This window comes from Corylus avellana, chromosome 2 (assembly GCF_965113065.1).
Source record: "Corylus avellana chromosome 2, dhCorAvel1.hap1.2, whole genome shotgun sequence".
In the NCBI taxonomy this organism is placed as follows: Eukaryota; Viridiplantae; Streptophyta; class Magnoliopsida; order Fagales; family Betulaceae; genus Corylus; species Corylus avellana.
Genome location: NC_142491.1, coordinates 541091 through 554851, shown reverse-complemented (window position 1 = coordinate 554851; position 13761 = coordinate 541091). Strand labels below are relative to the sequence as shown.

The 13761-nt window shown below is 32.0% G+C and overlaps 2 protein-coding genes across 2 annotated transcripts in view; both read left to right on the top strand.

Moving 5' to 3' along the window:
* LOC132176600 (uncharacterized) overlaps nt 1-13761 on the top strand; it is a 43574-nt gene that overhangs the window by 17959 nt on the left and 11854 nt on the right.
* Nucleotides 1-13761, top strand: part of LOC132176609 (uncharacterized) — a 38625-nt gene that overhangs the window by 17876 nt on the left and 6988 nt on the right. The window contains exons 2-3 of the mRNA XM_088512976.1: nt 8950-9122; nt 10240-10782. Of these exons, the coding sequence (XP_088369102.1) occupies nt 8997-9122; nt 10240-10782 (669 nt within the window). The 5' untranslated portion in view covers nt 8950-8996. The remainder of the gene's footprint in view (nt 1-8949; nt 9123-10239; nt 10783-13761) is intronic.

Below are 13761 nucleotides of genomic sequence, written 5' to 3'. Positions count from 1 at the left end.
TGTAATAGGGTGTTGATGTAACCCTATCCAAGCACAATGGTTTGATTGTATTTAATTTCTAGATTTTTAATTTATGCATGTTGATTGTATAACTATGAGGATTGCTACAATTGATTTATGTTCTTCATATTAAATGCAATTGTTCTTAAATTTCAATATCAATATTTGTGAAATTCTTCTCTTGTCTTAGAAAGTATTTTACTTTTATTGAAATCAAATCATTCTTGTTTTCTGTGATTATGAGGATGATGGTTATACAATGGGTTTAATTGACATATGATCAATAGGATTTGATAGGCCATGCTTAGGGAAGACGGATTGTACTACACCATAGTTTAATGTAATTTAGGTAGATAGTCCGTACCAACCGAAGATGGGTTACACTTATTCATTGATTGTATGTATCCTATTATAGAATTTGATAATTTATACTTAGGGAAGACGGGTCGTACCGCATCTTAGTGGTTAGGTGGACGATCCGTGCCAACCAAAGATAGATTATGCTTATTCTTTAATAAGGTAGTTTCTTGTTTATTTATAACATGCATAGAATGAATTTCTAGGATCAATTATGATTAGTCATTGTTGTGCGGATAGAGGTGAAGTCAATACCCTACACTCTCTCTCTTATTTTAAATCTCTTTTATTTTCATGCACCTTAGTTTTAAAGAAAATCAAAACAAATATCTTTTCAATTAAGTTAATTTTAATCTTTTAAATTTTGATAATAAAACCCCTGCAGTCTTTGAGGTTCGACACCCTCTCTATAGCCGTATCCTACAAAGATTCGTCCTATTGCGAGTGGTTATTTTTATAATTGATATTTTTTGTCACAAAAATACCACATCAGACATGTAATTGTATAAGTACTTGAAGATTTAGTCATAAATATTTTTGTTTTAAAAAATATATTTTTTATATTTTAAAAATCCAAGCCACTAGTGTCCACAACACAATGATAACCCAAAACAAGATTTTGAACTTTTTTCTAGTGTTATTAGAATATTAACTAATGAAATCTATTTTGATGTGATATAGAGATAAAAAATTGTTTTAGGTATTTTATGTTTTGGGTTATTTGTTACTATTTTTATTTTGAAAGTAGAAAAAAAAAAATGAATGAAAAGGCTTTAACAAAGAAAGACTTCTTTGAGCAAAAATAATAATAATAATAATAAAATGAAATATACATAGCTCCCATTTTAATAACAAAAAAAAAAAAAAAGGATTATAAGGGCTTTTAAGGGTCTAGAAAGTTTAAAAATGATCAAAACACATTTTTTACAAAAGTTTAAAAATGAAACTTTTGCCTAAAAGCTCTTTTTGACTTAAAAGCTTTATTTCTCAAATGCGATCCCCAACAGATGCTTTTGTCAAAAGTGTTTTTTGGCTAATTTTAGACTTTTTAGACATTTAAAAATGCTTTTAATTTTTTTAACAAACAAATACTTTTTTATTTAAATAAATTTTTTGAGTGTTAAAAATACTTTTAAATCTATCAAATGCAATCCCAAACAAACCTTTAATGGTTTATGCGATAAGTTTTTTTTTTTTTTTTTTTTTAAGCATGGGATAATATATTGTTTGTTGGCTCAACGAACAAATCCGGATTTTAATGCAACCTTTTAACCTTTTGACTTTTTTTTTTTTTTTCCCTCTCCACCTCCCAAGTACACGCACCACACCTTTCTTCTTTTTCTTTATTTATTTTTTATTTTTTATTTTTCTCTTTCTTTCTTCGTTCTCTCTCCACCTCTCACGCGCACACACCCCACTTTGTTCATTTTTTTTTCCTTCTTCTCTCACCACCTCCCCACGCACACCATTTAAATAAGTGTGAGATGCCAGTTGCTTTTGCTTGTTTATTTTTAAATGTTTATCTTGACGACTTGAGACACTAATTTTTTTTTTTTTTTTTTTTTTTTTTTTTTTTTTTTTAATTTGGTTGCCTTCAAAGAAAAGAACGAAAAAGGCGTACAGGTGAGCCGTGAGTATGTGTGTTAATCTGGTCTCAGCTTTCGATTGTTGGTCAAAATTGAAAACTAGAACCGGAGTACCCAATTTTTTTAATTTTAAAAAATCGGAACTGGTTGGTAACGGATAACTAAAAAAAAAAGGCATTTTAGGTTTATTTTAGGTATTGGGCCTAATTTTTAGGCTTACTTAAAGTTTTTTGTCTAATTTTTGTGTTTAGTTTAACAATTTTTTACCCATTTTAAAAAAAAAAAAAAATTAGCATTTTTTTCCCAACAAGTTGGGCTTTGTTGTGATTGTTCAAAAAAAAAAAAAAAAAACCTAAAAAATTCCAAAAAATCCTGAAAAAAAAAAAAAAAAAAAAAAAAAAAATCACTGCTTTTGGCTTTTTGGGCAAAAAAAGAAAAAAAAAATTAATGTTTAAAAATGTCCTAAAACTTCATTGTTTAAAAATGCCCTAAAAATCCAATGTTTACAAATGCCGAAAAAATTTTAATGTTTAAAAATGCCCTAAAAAAATTTAAATATATATATATACCCAGTTATAATCAGGTGCAAAAAATCATAACCGAAACTGGGTACCCGGTTACTGGTTTTTTTTTAAACCGGTTTTATGGTACCCAATTTCCCAGTTGGTACCCGATTTTTTTGACACCCCTAGCCCTGAGCATGGAAAAAGGTAAGATAAAAGAACTAAAAAGGGTAAAGTTCATATACCCCCCTCAAACTACCACCAAATTGACAATGTCTCCCCCAAACTTTCAATTGTGACAATATCCCCTCCAAACTACCAAAACATTGTCAATGTCCCCCTCAAGACTAACAATAAGACAAAAATGCCCCTATAAATTTCTCAATAAGACAAAAATACCCCTATAAATTCAAAATATATATATATATATGTATATTTTCTTTAAAAAAGGAAAAAATTTAATTTTAAAATAATATTTTAAAAAAAAAACATTTTTTTTTAAACAAAAATTTTTTTTTTTTTTTTTTTAAAACGGAAATTTTTATTTAAAAAAAAAACTATTTTTTTTATTTAGTTTTAAAAAACAAAAAATTTCATTTTATTAAACGAAAATTTTATTTTTTTAAACGTAAATTTTTATTTAAATAAAATTATAAAACAAAAATAAAAATAAAAATAAAAACGAAAAATTTTCAATTTTTATAAAAAAAAAAAAAAAGGATTCGAAATTTTTAAAAAATTTTTCTTATAAAATTGATTTTTTAAAAAAAAAAAATTGGCCAACGTTTGGATTTTTTTTTTTTTTTTTTTTTTGTTAGTTTTAGGTTTTTTCTAGAAGTTTTAGTTTTTTTTTTTTTGAAAAAAAAATAAAATAAAATAAAATAAAAAAAAATTACTGAGGGTAATTTCGTCATTGGGGGGAACATTGACAATTTTTGGTAGTTTGGGGGGGACATTGTCACAATTGAAAGTTTGGGGGGGACATTGTCAATTGAGTGGTACTTTGAGGGGGTTATGCGGACTTTCCCCAACTAAAAAAGATATATATATATATATATAAAAAAAAGGGAAGAGGGGAGCATCCGGAGCGTGTTGGCGTGATAGGGGAAAGGAAGAGAAAAAGAAGATAATTTTTTTAAAAAAAAAATGATAAAGATACAATTTTTTGGCACAACTTTGACCTAATTTTTTTCTTATTTATTTTTAAAAAAATGACTACATAAGAGAAAAGTTGGGCCAAAGTTGTACCGTTATCATACCTATAAAGAAAATAAAAGAAATGGGAGAGTGGAGTGTTGGCAGGAAAATGAGGAAGAGGAAGAAAAATAAAGAAGAAAAAGACAGCGTGGATGGTGGCTGCCTGAAAAAAGAGTGGAGAGTGTCGAAATAGAAGAATAAGTTAACATTTTTGTCCAAAATTTGACGGGACGCCACATCACGTCAGCACAAATTATGATTTAATATGTGTCCACATGATTAATTAATTAATTAAAAATAATAATTTAAAAAAAAAAAATTAAAACATTGAAAAATTATATTTAATTAAATTTTGTTCGTTAATACATTTTTTTTACAACATAACAAAATACAGTAAAAAAAAAAAGAAGCAAACGAGCCCATCTCCAAATGAATATATATATTTTAATTATAATGAAAAATTCCACACATGCACAGATTATGAGCTAGTAACTCATAAGAACTAAATTTAACTATTATGAGCTATTTTTGTGTCCACCAAAGTAAATACTTTAACATTTTCTTATAGTATAAACAGTAAATAAGCTGTCCATTCGCACTACAAATTTTTTATTATTATTATTATTTTATCTTTCCCTTTCTTTTTTTCACTCTCTCCCCTCATTTTTTCACTGTCTTACACACCAAAGTATATTTTAAAAAGTGAGAATAGAATATATAAACTGTTAGGATGTGTATTAAAAAAAAAAAAAGTAATTAAAGTACAAATTTATACTTTTTTTTACTACTTTTTACTCTTTTTACTAGAGATGCTGTAAGGTTTTGGTTGGATTGAAAATGAAAATGGTGAAGTCCTCATTTGGATATGATTATTTATGAGCCCGAAAACTTTCTATTTTTTTTTTTCTTTATATTTCAGTACGAGGAAAGAGAAAGACACTGCCCAAATAATTTCTTCTACCTTCCCTTTTTTTTCTTTAGTTCTCTCTTTAGATGCAAAGGGATGCAAAAGTAAAAGATATGCTAATTTATATCTTTACGTTTTGATAACTAATAATGCTTGTACTACACATTCCTGGGTTCAAAGTTGTTTCCTTTCTGCCTAAGAAATCCCATTGCTCATTCCTGGGTTCAAAGTTGTTTCCTTTCTGCCTAAGAAATCCCATTGCTCGCTCCTACACACATATCAAAAGACCCTTTTGCCCTTCAATGGTTTACTGACTCTCGCTTGATTTGATGAGGAATCACATGCAATGGCTTCAAAATTGCCGGCCCCAATTTTATAAATTTTGGCTATTTAATGTTATTCAAGGGTTTACAACAAGTCCCGTGTTCTACTAATAATAAAATAATAAAATATTATTTAAATTAAAAAAAATAAAAATAAAAAATATGGGTCTTTGTCCACCCCATTTTTGCCAAACGGGGTGGCAGCTGAGCCATGGGGGTGGCCGAACCACCCCCAATGACCATATGTCCATCAAATCCGTCTATTTGGACGGAAACCAAGTCAAATGCATGGCACGTAACCGTTTTAAACCAAATCAAAACCTTTCGAAAATGCCATGGGGGTAAAGTGTAAAAAAATAATTAAAAAAAATGTCAAATGTTTAAAAATTGACAATCGACCCCCTCAATCTATTTCATGTTGGCAAAAAATACCATATGTCGATCAAATCCATCTATTTGGACGGAAACCAAGTCAAGTGCGTGGCGCGTGACCTTTTTAAACCAATTCAAAAGTAAGAGTCATTTTTAAACCAAATCAAAACCTTTCGAAAATGCCATCGGGGTAAAGTGTAAAAAACTAATTAAAAAAGAAACTAAACCGAAAAACAAAAAAGAAATTAAAAAAAAAAAAAAACAAAAAAAAAACAAAACTTACACAAAAAAAAAAAAAAAAATGTCAAAGGTGAGATTTCGGCATTTGGGGTTGGTTCGGCTACCCCCATTCGGCCTGTATGGGGTGCTGAACAACCCATGTGTTCCATGGGGGTGGTCCGACTACCCCCATATGTTCAAATGGGTGTGGTCGTAACCACCAACAACGTGGGTTTGGGGGTGGTTGAGCAACCCTCATTCAGCCAGTCTAACGATGGTTTGGCTAAAGGGGAATTTTTTTTTTTTTTTTGAAAAAAAAAAACACACAAAATTCTGTTTTATTTTGTATATAAACTTTTTGTTTTATGTTTTTGTTTGTTTGTTTGTTTTTTTTTTTTTTTTTTTTTGGTTTTTGGTTTTTTCTTTTAATTTCTTTTTTTTTTTTTTTTTTTTTGTATCCAAAACTTTTGTTTTAAGATTTAGGGGTTTTTTTTATTTTTTATTTTATTTTTAGGAAAAACTTCACTTTACTCCTCTAAATTATCATTACTTTTGTAATGTCCCCCCTAGTTAGAGTTTTCCGTTAAATCCCAACAAAATTCCCATTTAATTTAGGAAAAAAAAAAAAAAATTGCAAAGATTAAGGCGTTGGTCCAAATTTAATAGTATTTGCAAAAATACCAATTCCTCAATCTTTGCAAAAATAAAAACTAAATTGTTTTTATAAAAAATAAAATAATAATAATAAAACAAGGCTATTTTGGGAATTACGTTGGAATTTAACGAAAAATTCTAACTGATACGAGACATTGAAAAAAATCAAAAGTTCAATACACTAAGTTGAGAGGTTTTCAACTTCATGGAGGACATTGCAAAATGAGTGACAATTCAGGAGGGGTAAGTGAAGTTTCCCCCTTTTTTTTTTTTCTTTTTTTTTTTAGGTTTAGTTTTTGATTTTTTTTATTCCTTTTTGATTTTTTTTTTTTTTTTTTTACATAAGCATTTTTTTTTTTTTTAATGTTTACACTTTACCCTCAAAGCCATTTATGGTTACACTTTACCCCCTAGGGTAATTTCGAAGTTTTGGTTGAAAAATGTCACGTGTTACGCACGTGACTTGGTTTCCGCCAGAATAGACGGATGATATTTTTTTGTCAATGTGAGATAAATTGGGAGGGGGAGGTCCATCGTCAATTTTTAAACATTAGATATTAAAATGCAAATGTGTGGATACTTCATGGATAAAGTGCATTTTTCCATTTCTTTATTTGAATCTCCCTTATTTAGTCAATTGAATTAGCTGAATATTTAGGGTTGGTTTGACTCTTGAGATGGGCAACAATGTGACCACCCCTTTTCTTGTAAGAGAGCAGACATTTACGGCTGCCATGAGGCAGTCAAGCGTCAAACATTTACAATTTTTATTTATTTATTTATTTTTAATTAAAGAAGATAATCATTAAAGGGGAATTCAAATTTGAGACATTAGTACCAAATTTGAAACATTAGCACCAAATTTAGGATGATTGAATCCCTTTTGGGTGATACCATCCCTAAAGGGTTAACTTTCCACCCCCTAGGTTTTAGTTTTGAATTCAAAAACAAGTTTTGAGGCATTAGAAACTAAATATTAATTCATAAAAATTTAACTAACAAAAAAAATACCAAATGGGGGAAGAGAGAGAGATTTCTACGAATTCTTTTTTTTTTTTTAATAAAGTCATGTCAGACTTTGGTAGACACTTGTCTGACTCTTGGCAACCAAATAGCAGGACTCCTTGTAAGAGCATTTACACCTAGCTAGTCGAAAATTTATTTTTGGAAAAAAATTATTTACATTCAGCTAGTTATTTTAACAAAAAATTTGGTGAAGTGCGATAGTGTTTTATACATTTGGTAAGTACCATACACTCACCAAATGTTAAAAAATAAAAAATCTATAATGAAATAATAAAAAAGAATAATTAAAATAGAAAGTGAGACGTAAATGCCTTAAAAATGAATAATTAAAATTAAAAAATAATAATAATTTTTTAGTTAAAATTAACACAACATTTGATGAATGAATGTGAATAATATATGCAAAAGAGTCTGTACAAGAGGATGGGGAATTTTCATTTGGGTTAAACACTAAAAACCTCCCTAAGGTTTCACTTATTTATTTTTTTCCCTCTAAGGTTTGATTTTTATCATAGGAGGTACCTGCAGTTTTGATAAAAGATCAAATTGGTCATTCTGTCCATTGACCGTTAATTGACTTAATGGAAGTCTATGTCATTGACACATGGACCAACTAAAATTCGACACATAGCATAAGTGGCCACGTCATCACACCTAATTAAATTCTTTATTTTTTTAAAAATACATATTTTAAAAAAAAAAAAAAAAAAAAAAATTGGAGTGGTTTCGATGGTACCACCCCCAGTGGGTACTAGGGGTGGCTCGGCCACTCCCATGGAGCCAAGGGTGTGGCCGAAACCACCCCCAATGGTGGTTTGGGGGTGGTTTTGGCCACACCCTTGGCTCTATGGGGTGGCCGAGCCCACCCCCAGTACCCCCAGTACCCACTGGGGGTGGGCTCGGCCACCCCCTTGGCACCTTGGGGGTGGCTCGGCCACTCCCATCCAGCCAGCGGCCATCCCCAAATTGCCAAGGCCACCCCCAAATTTTTTTTTTCTTTTTTTCTTTCAATTTTTTTTTTTTAAAAATATAAAATAATTAAATTAGGTGGTGGCTAAGGCCAGTTATGCCAGATGTCGAATTTTAATTGGTTCACGTGTCAGTGATGTGGATTTTCGTTAAGTCAACTAATTGACGAAATGACCAATTTGATCTTTTATCAAAATCACATATACCTCATGTGATAAAAATCAAACCCTAAGAGAAAAAAAATAAAGAAATGAAACTCTAGGAGAATTTTTAGTATTTAACCCTTTTCATTTTAAATTTTGCTAAGACTTTTTGTTATTCTGCTTTCTTGTGGTTTGGCTGTTTCCTTTTTTTCTGTTTACTTTCGAAGTCGAATCTCATAAAGTGATTTTTTGCCTATTGATCACGCGCGCCAACAAGGGGCGCCAAACATGTGGTGTGGATGGATTGAAACTACTTGTTTCTTTTTCTTCTATGAATTTTACAAACGGAACCTTAGCGAGTTAGCGGAATCATGCTATGATATAGACTTATAGTGACATGTGTTTTCTCGCCTATCAAAAGATTGGGAAAATTCCAAGAACAAAAAATCTAGATATATTTTCATACGAGGAAAGAAAAAGACACATCCCAAACAACTTTTCGCTTTTGCTTTAATTCTCTCTTTAGATGGAATGGGGTGCCTGTACTATACATTCCTTGTTTTAAATAAAGTTTCCAAGTGAATTGGGTTGGTTCAAAGTTCTTTCCTTTCTACCTAAGAAATCTCACTCCTCACTCCCTCTCTCCTTCGTTTTTTTGCTTTTTTTTAAAAAAACCATTGATATTGCCTGCAGATGAGAAGAAGAAAGATTGTGAGAAAGATATTGGAAGAGTGGAATTAATGATGGAGGGGGAGAGTTCCAACACAAAGAGAGCAGCAGTTTTTAAAGATCGTCGTGATTTCCTTGATGTCGTGTTTTCTTGGTCCCTTGAACAAATTTACGATGAAAACCTTTACAAGAATCAGGTTTGATTTTATTTTAATCCAACATCCTACTTGTTAGTGTTAGTGGGCATGCAACATGTTAACGATGCTGGTTAAGCTAAATCAGTTAAATTTTTGGTGTTGTGTTTGATTGTATAACTTATTTTTCGCATTTCCTCAGTCTTGAAAAATATATTGGATAATTTGAAACTTGTAACTGATTCTACTGCTTATAAATGTGTTAATAGAATAGGAGTAATGGTAGGAAAGCATTTTAAGATGATTATATTGTTGTTACTCCCACCCTAGGTGTAAGCATAGATTCTAATTTTGAAGAAATTTTACTGAACTTTTACATGTTTTGAAAGTACTCTCCAAGTTCAAAAACTTTCAGCTAAGTTTTCAATTTTTTTTTTTTTTTTTTTTTTTCAATTGCCTTATTTCATTAAAATCTTCAGTTAAATTTTGTCAAAATTCTCAAAATAACTTTATATATATATATATATAATGAAACAAAAAATTATAAAGATTCATGAGTTTATTTTTTTAATAAAAAAGCGTTCCAATATCAACATGATTTAAAAAAAAAGAAAAAAAAAAGAAAAAAGAAGCGGACTATTTCCTACCGAAGTATTTTTGCAACATCTTTGCAATTATTATTATTTTTTTGTGGACAAAAATTTCCTCAAAATCATATTAGAGGAAATATCCTCCAGCCCATGTAAAATAGTGTTAAATGTCTATAAACATTTAATATGCACATTAAATTTTTAACCTCATTAATACCAGTTTACTAACTTGGACTAAATTTAATGTGTCTTTTAAATGTTTATAGATACTTAACATTATTTTACATGGGTTGGAGGATATTTCCTCCGGTCTAGTTTGAAAGAAATTTTTGTCATTTTTTTATTAGAAAAAACACAAATGTATTTTAGACATTTTGAAAAAAATTAACAAAAAAATCCTGGAGTAACTGAAATAAATTGAAAGTTAAACTTTTGAGGTAGTGTTAAATGGAAATTCAGGAAATTTTCTAAGTTCCTCCTTTATACTTTGAGGGTAGTGTCAAAACAAGTGGAAATTAGGGGGATTTTCTAAGTTTATTTATTTATTTTTATTTTTGAATTAAATTGAACCGTTGTTTGATTCTTTATAGGTAGAAAATATTCCAGAGGAGTTTGAATCTGTTGAGCAGTATTTTGGGTCATATGTTTACCCTTTACTGGAAGAAACTCGTGCACAGCTGCATTCAAGCATGGAGATTATATCAAACGCTCCCTTCGCTGAAGTAATAGCATTTGATGAATCCAAGCCATATGGAAAGAATTTGTATAATGTAAAGATTGATTCCTGGAGAAACAGATTCAGTGCTCCTGGGAAGCAGCCCTACAAAACTCTCCCTGGAGATATATTTGTTTTAGCAGATGCTAAAGCGGAGGATGTTTCTGATTTGCAAAGAACAGGACGGCAATGGGCTTTTGTAACGGTAACTAAAATCCCAGAGGATGAAGAAGAAGACGATGATAATAATAGCACATCTACTAGTTTTCAAGTCAAGGCGTCGAAAGACATTGGGAACCAGAGATCATTGTTTCTGATTTTCTTGATAAATAGAAGCACTAACAAGAGAATATGGAATGCCTTGCACATGTTTGGTAATCTGGAGATTATCAAAAACGTTTTGAACGCTAATTCTTTGGTAAGTGTGAAAGTAATGATTAAGTGATTATTATTATTATTATTTTTTTAAGTTTAAGCTTTTGGGAAATAATTTTAAAAATTACGTTTTTTAAAATTGTGTTTTTGAAATCGCTACTTTTTAAAATAGCATAGACATTCAATAAACATGTTAAAAAGTAGCTTTTATCCAATATTTGTTATGCGAAATCGTGATTTTGGTTTAAATTCGCGTTTTTTTTAAATAAGCACACCCTACACCCTGCATATAGAAATTGCTGATTTTTTTTTTCTTCCTATTTTAGATTATGTGCTTTTTAAATTGCAAAGTCAAACGCCTTATATTTTGCAATATCTTATAAAAATACTGATTATTCTTATAAAATTGCAATTCCAAACGCACCCTTAAGAGATAGAGGTCGTGGGTTTGAAATTAAATATTACACGTGTTGGGTTCAACTTGAACCTCGATTAAGGTATTTTTCTGCAATTTTCTTAGTATCTTGGAATCTACCATTAACAATGATATGGGGAAAGGTGTTTCTGGAATTGCTTTTATGAAGATTGCAGTTTGGAACATAAGAGGTCTAAATGACCTCTTACAGCAGAAAAAGGTTTGTAAAATAGAAATAAGGTGGATTTGTTTTGCTTGGTAGAAGCTCGTGTTCATTTAGAGAAGTCTAGTATGATTAAGGAGTTTATTTCCGGGTTGGGGGTTTATCAACAACTATGATAACCGCCATGTTGGAAAATTTTGGGTTTGTTGGAATGTGAATGTTGTTGATGTTAGTGTTCTGTATAGTTCTGCCCAGGCTATTAGTTGTAATATTAGTTTGGTGCAAGGTGAGTATAGATGGGTTCCTTCTTTTGTATATGGCTCTAATAATGGTGTGGAGCGTAGAGAGTTGTGGCAGGAATTGGGGGTGGTTCATAATCAAATTGCTCAGGCTCCTTGGTTTTTAACTGGTGACTTTAATGCGGTTAAGGGTTTGTCTGAAAAGGGTGATGGTATTAAGCTTAACTGTTATGAGGAGGACTTAAAAAAAAAAAAAAAAAAACTGTATGAGGAGGAATTTGGGGAATGCCTTTATAGGGTTGAGGTGTTTGATTTTCCCTATAGTGGCCGCTATTTCACTTGGAATAATCGTCATGAGGAGGATGCTTTCGTGGCTCGGAAATTGGATAGGGTGATGGGTAATGTGGAGTGGCTGGAAATGGTTGATGAAACTGAGGTTGAATTCCAATAGGTAGGGGTCTCTAATCACTCCCCTGCTGTGATCTCTATAGGGAGGGTGAAGCTTTGGTAGCCATTCAAAGTCATTTGCCTTTTGTAAAGTTCGAGTGAGTGATACCCCTTTGTGGCTGCCTTCAAAGATCTTTAGATATTCTTCTAGAGATACTTGGGAAGTACATGGGTAAAGCAGCCTAAGGTAGAATGGAGTAATCTAATTTGGTTTTCTTTTGCTATTTTTTTTTTTTGATAAGTAAAAATTTATATCAAAAACGCAGAGGGACGCAACCCATATACACGGGAAGTATAAAAAAGAGCGCCTAAGAGGGAGAGAAATGAAAGAGAAAATCAGAGAAACTAATTACTAAAGGAGCTAGCCAAGCGGCTGTCCAAGAGTAAAGAGTAAAGAAGAAAAGATGAGTCAGTTCCTCCATAGTCCTAGTAGAGTTCTCAAAACATTTAGCATTTCTTTCAATCCATATACACCACATGAGACATAGAGGGATCATCTTCCAAACTACCGCACTTCGAGCACGACCTCCCAACCACCAGCAATAGAACAAGTCCCTACTCTGCAAGGCATAACTCAATGCAACCCAAACCGACTGAAAATAGTGTGCCAAAGAGCTCTTGCGGTTTAGCAATGGAGAAGAAGATGATCTACTGACTCTCCTGACTTTTTGCACATACAACACCACTCCACCACCACAAGGTTCCTCTTCCGCAGATTATCATGAGTCAAAATTTTGCCTAGGGCCGCGGACCACCCAAAAAAGCCACTCTCAAAGGCACCTTAGTGCGCCAAATACTCTTCCAAGGAAACATCTCATGGCCAAAATTAGACAAGGCCTTGAAGAGCAACTTAACCTCGAACTTACCTTTCCTAGACGAGGCCTAGCAAATACGATCCACCGTACCTACAGAGATCTTGCACGAGTACAACCGCTCAAAAAAAGGAGCAACCAAATCTATCTCCCAATCCTGAACATGTCGCACAAAAGTGACATTCCATTCTATAACCCCACTCCTCCAAGTTAAATTGTCCTTCACCCACGCTTCTTTGTGTCTAGCAATGCTGAACAGAGAAGGGAAGACTTGCTTCAACGGAGTTTCCCCACACCAAGTATCATGCCAGAAACGAACTTTCGAACTCACCCCCACCTCAAACCGACAACCTTTGGCAAAGAAACTCCAACCTTGACGAATATGCTTCCATACACTCACACCATGAGAACCAAAGTTGTGTTTCTGTTGCTATTCCTAGACATGCTTCCTTCTTATAGCTGGTAGTTTGAGATAGCCTCTCCACGGGGAACAGATTACTGAAATGGAGAATGGCTAGAGAAGTGCCTTTTTTGTAGAAGCATAATTGAGTGTAGAGATCATTTGTATTTTGAGTGTGGTTTTAGCAAGAGGATTTGGAGGGAAGTGATGCAAAAATGCTCATTTATTTCCTTTTCTACGGCTTGGGAAGAGGTCTTTATAAAAAGGCCAAGTGTTTGGAGGGGTAAGATCCTCGAAGGTGTTGTTTGCAAGCTGGCCTGGTTCTATTGTTTATAACATTTGGAGACATAGAAATAATGTGAAGTTTGGTAATCGGTTATGTACTAAAGAACAGATTTTGCAAAATATCTGTTGGGAGGTGAGTACTCGGATTGTGGGAAAAGGTAAAAGGAAGTTTAAGGCTTCTGAAGATATTGAAAAACTTTGTAATAACTGGGGAATTCCCTCCAGTGTTTTGGTCTAGAGGCTTTCTCTGTTCTCAGATTC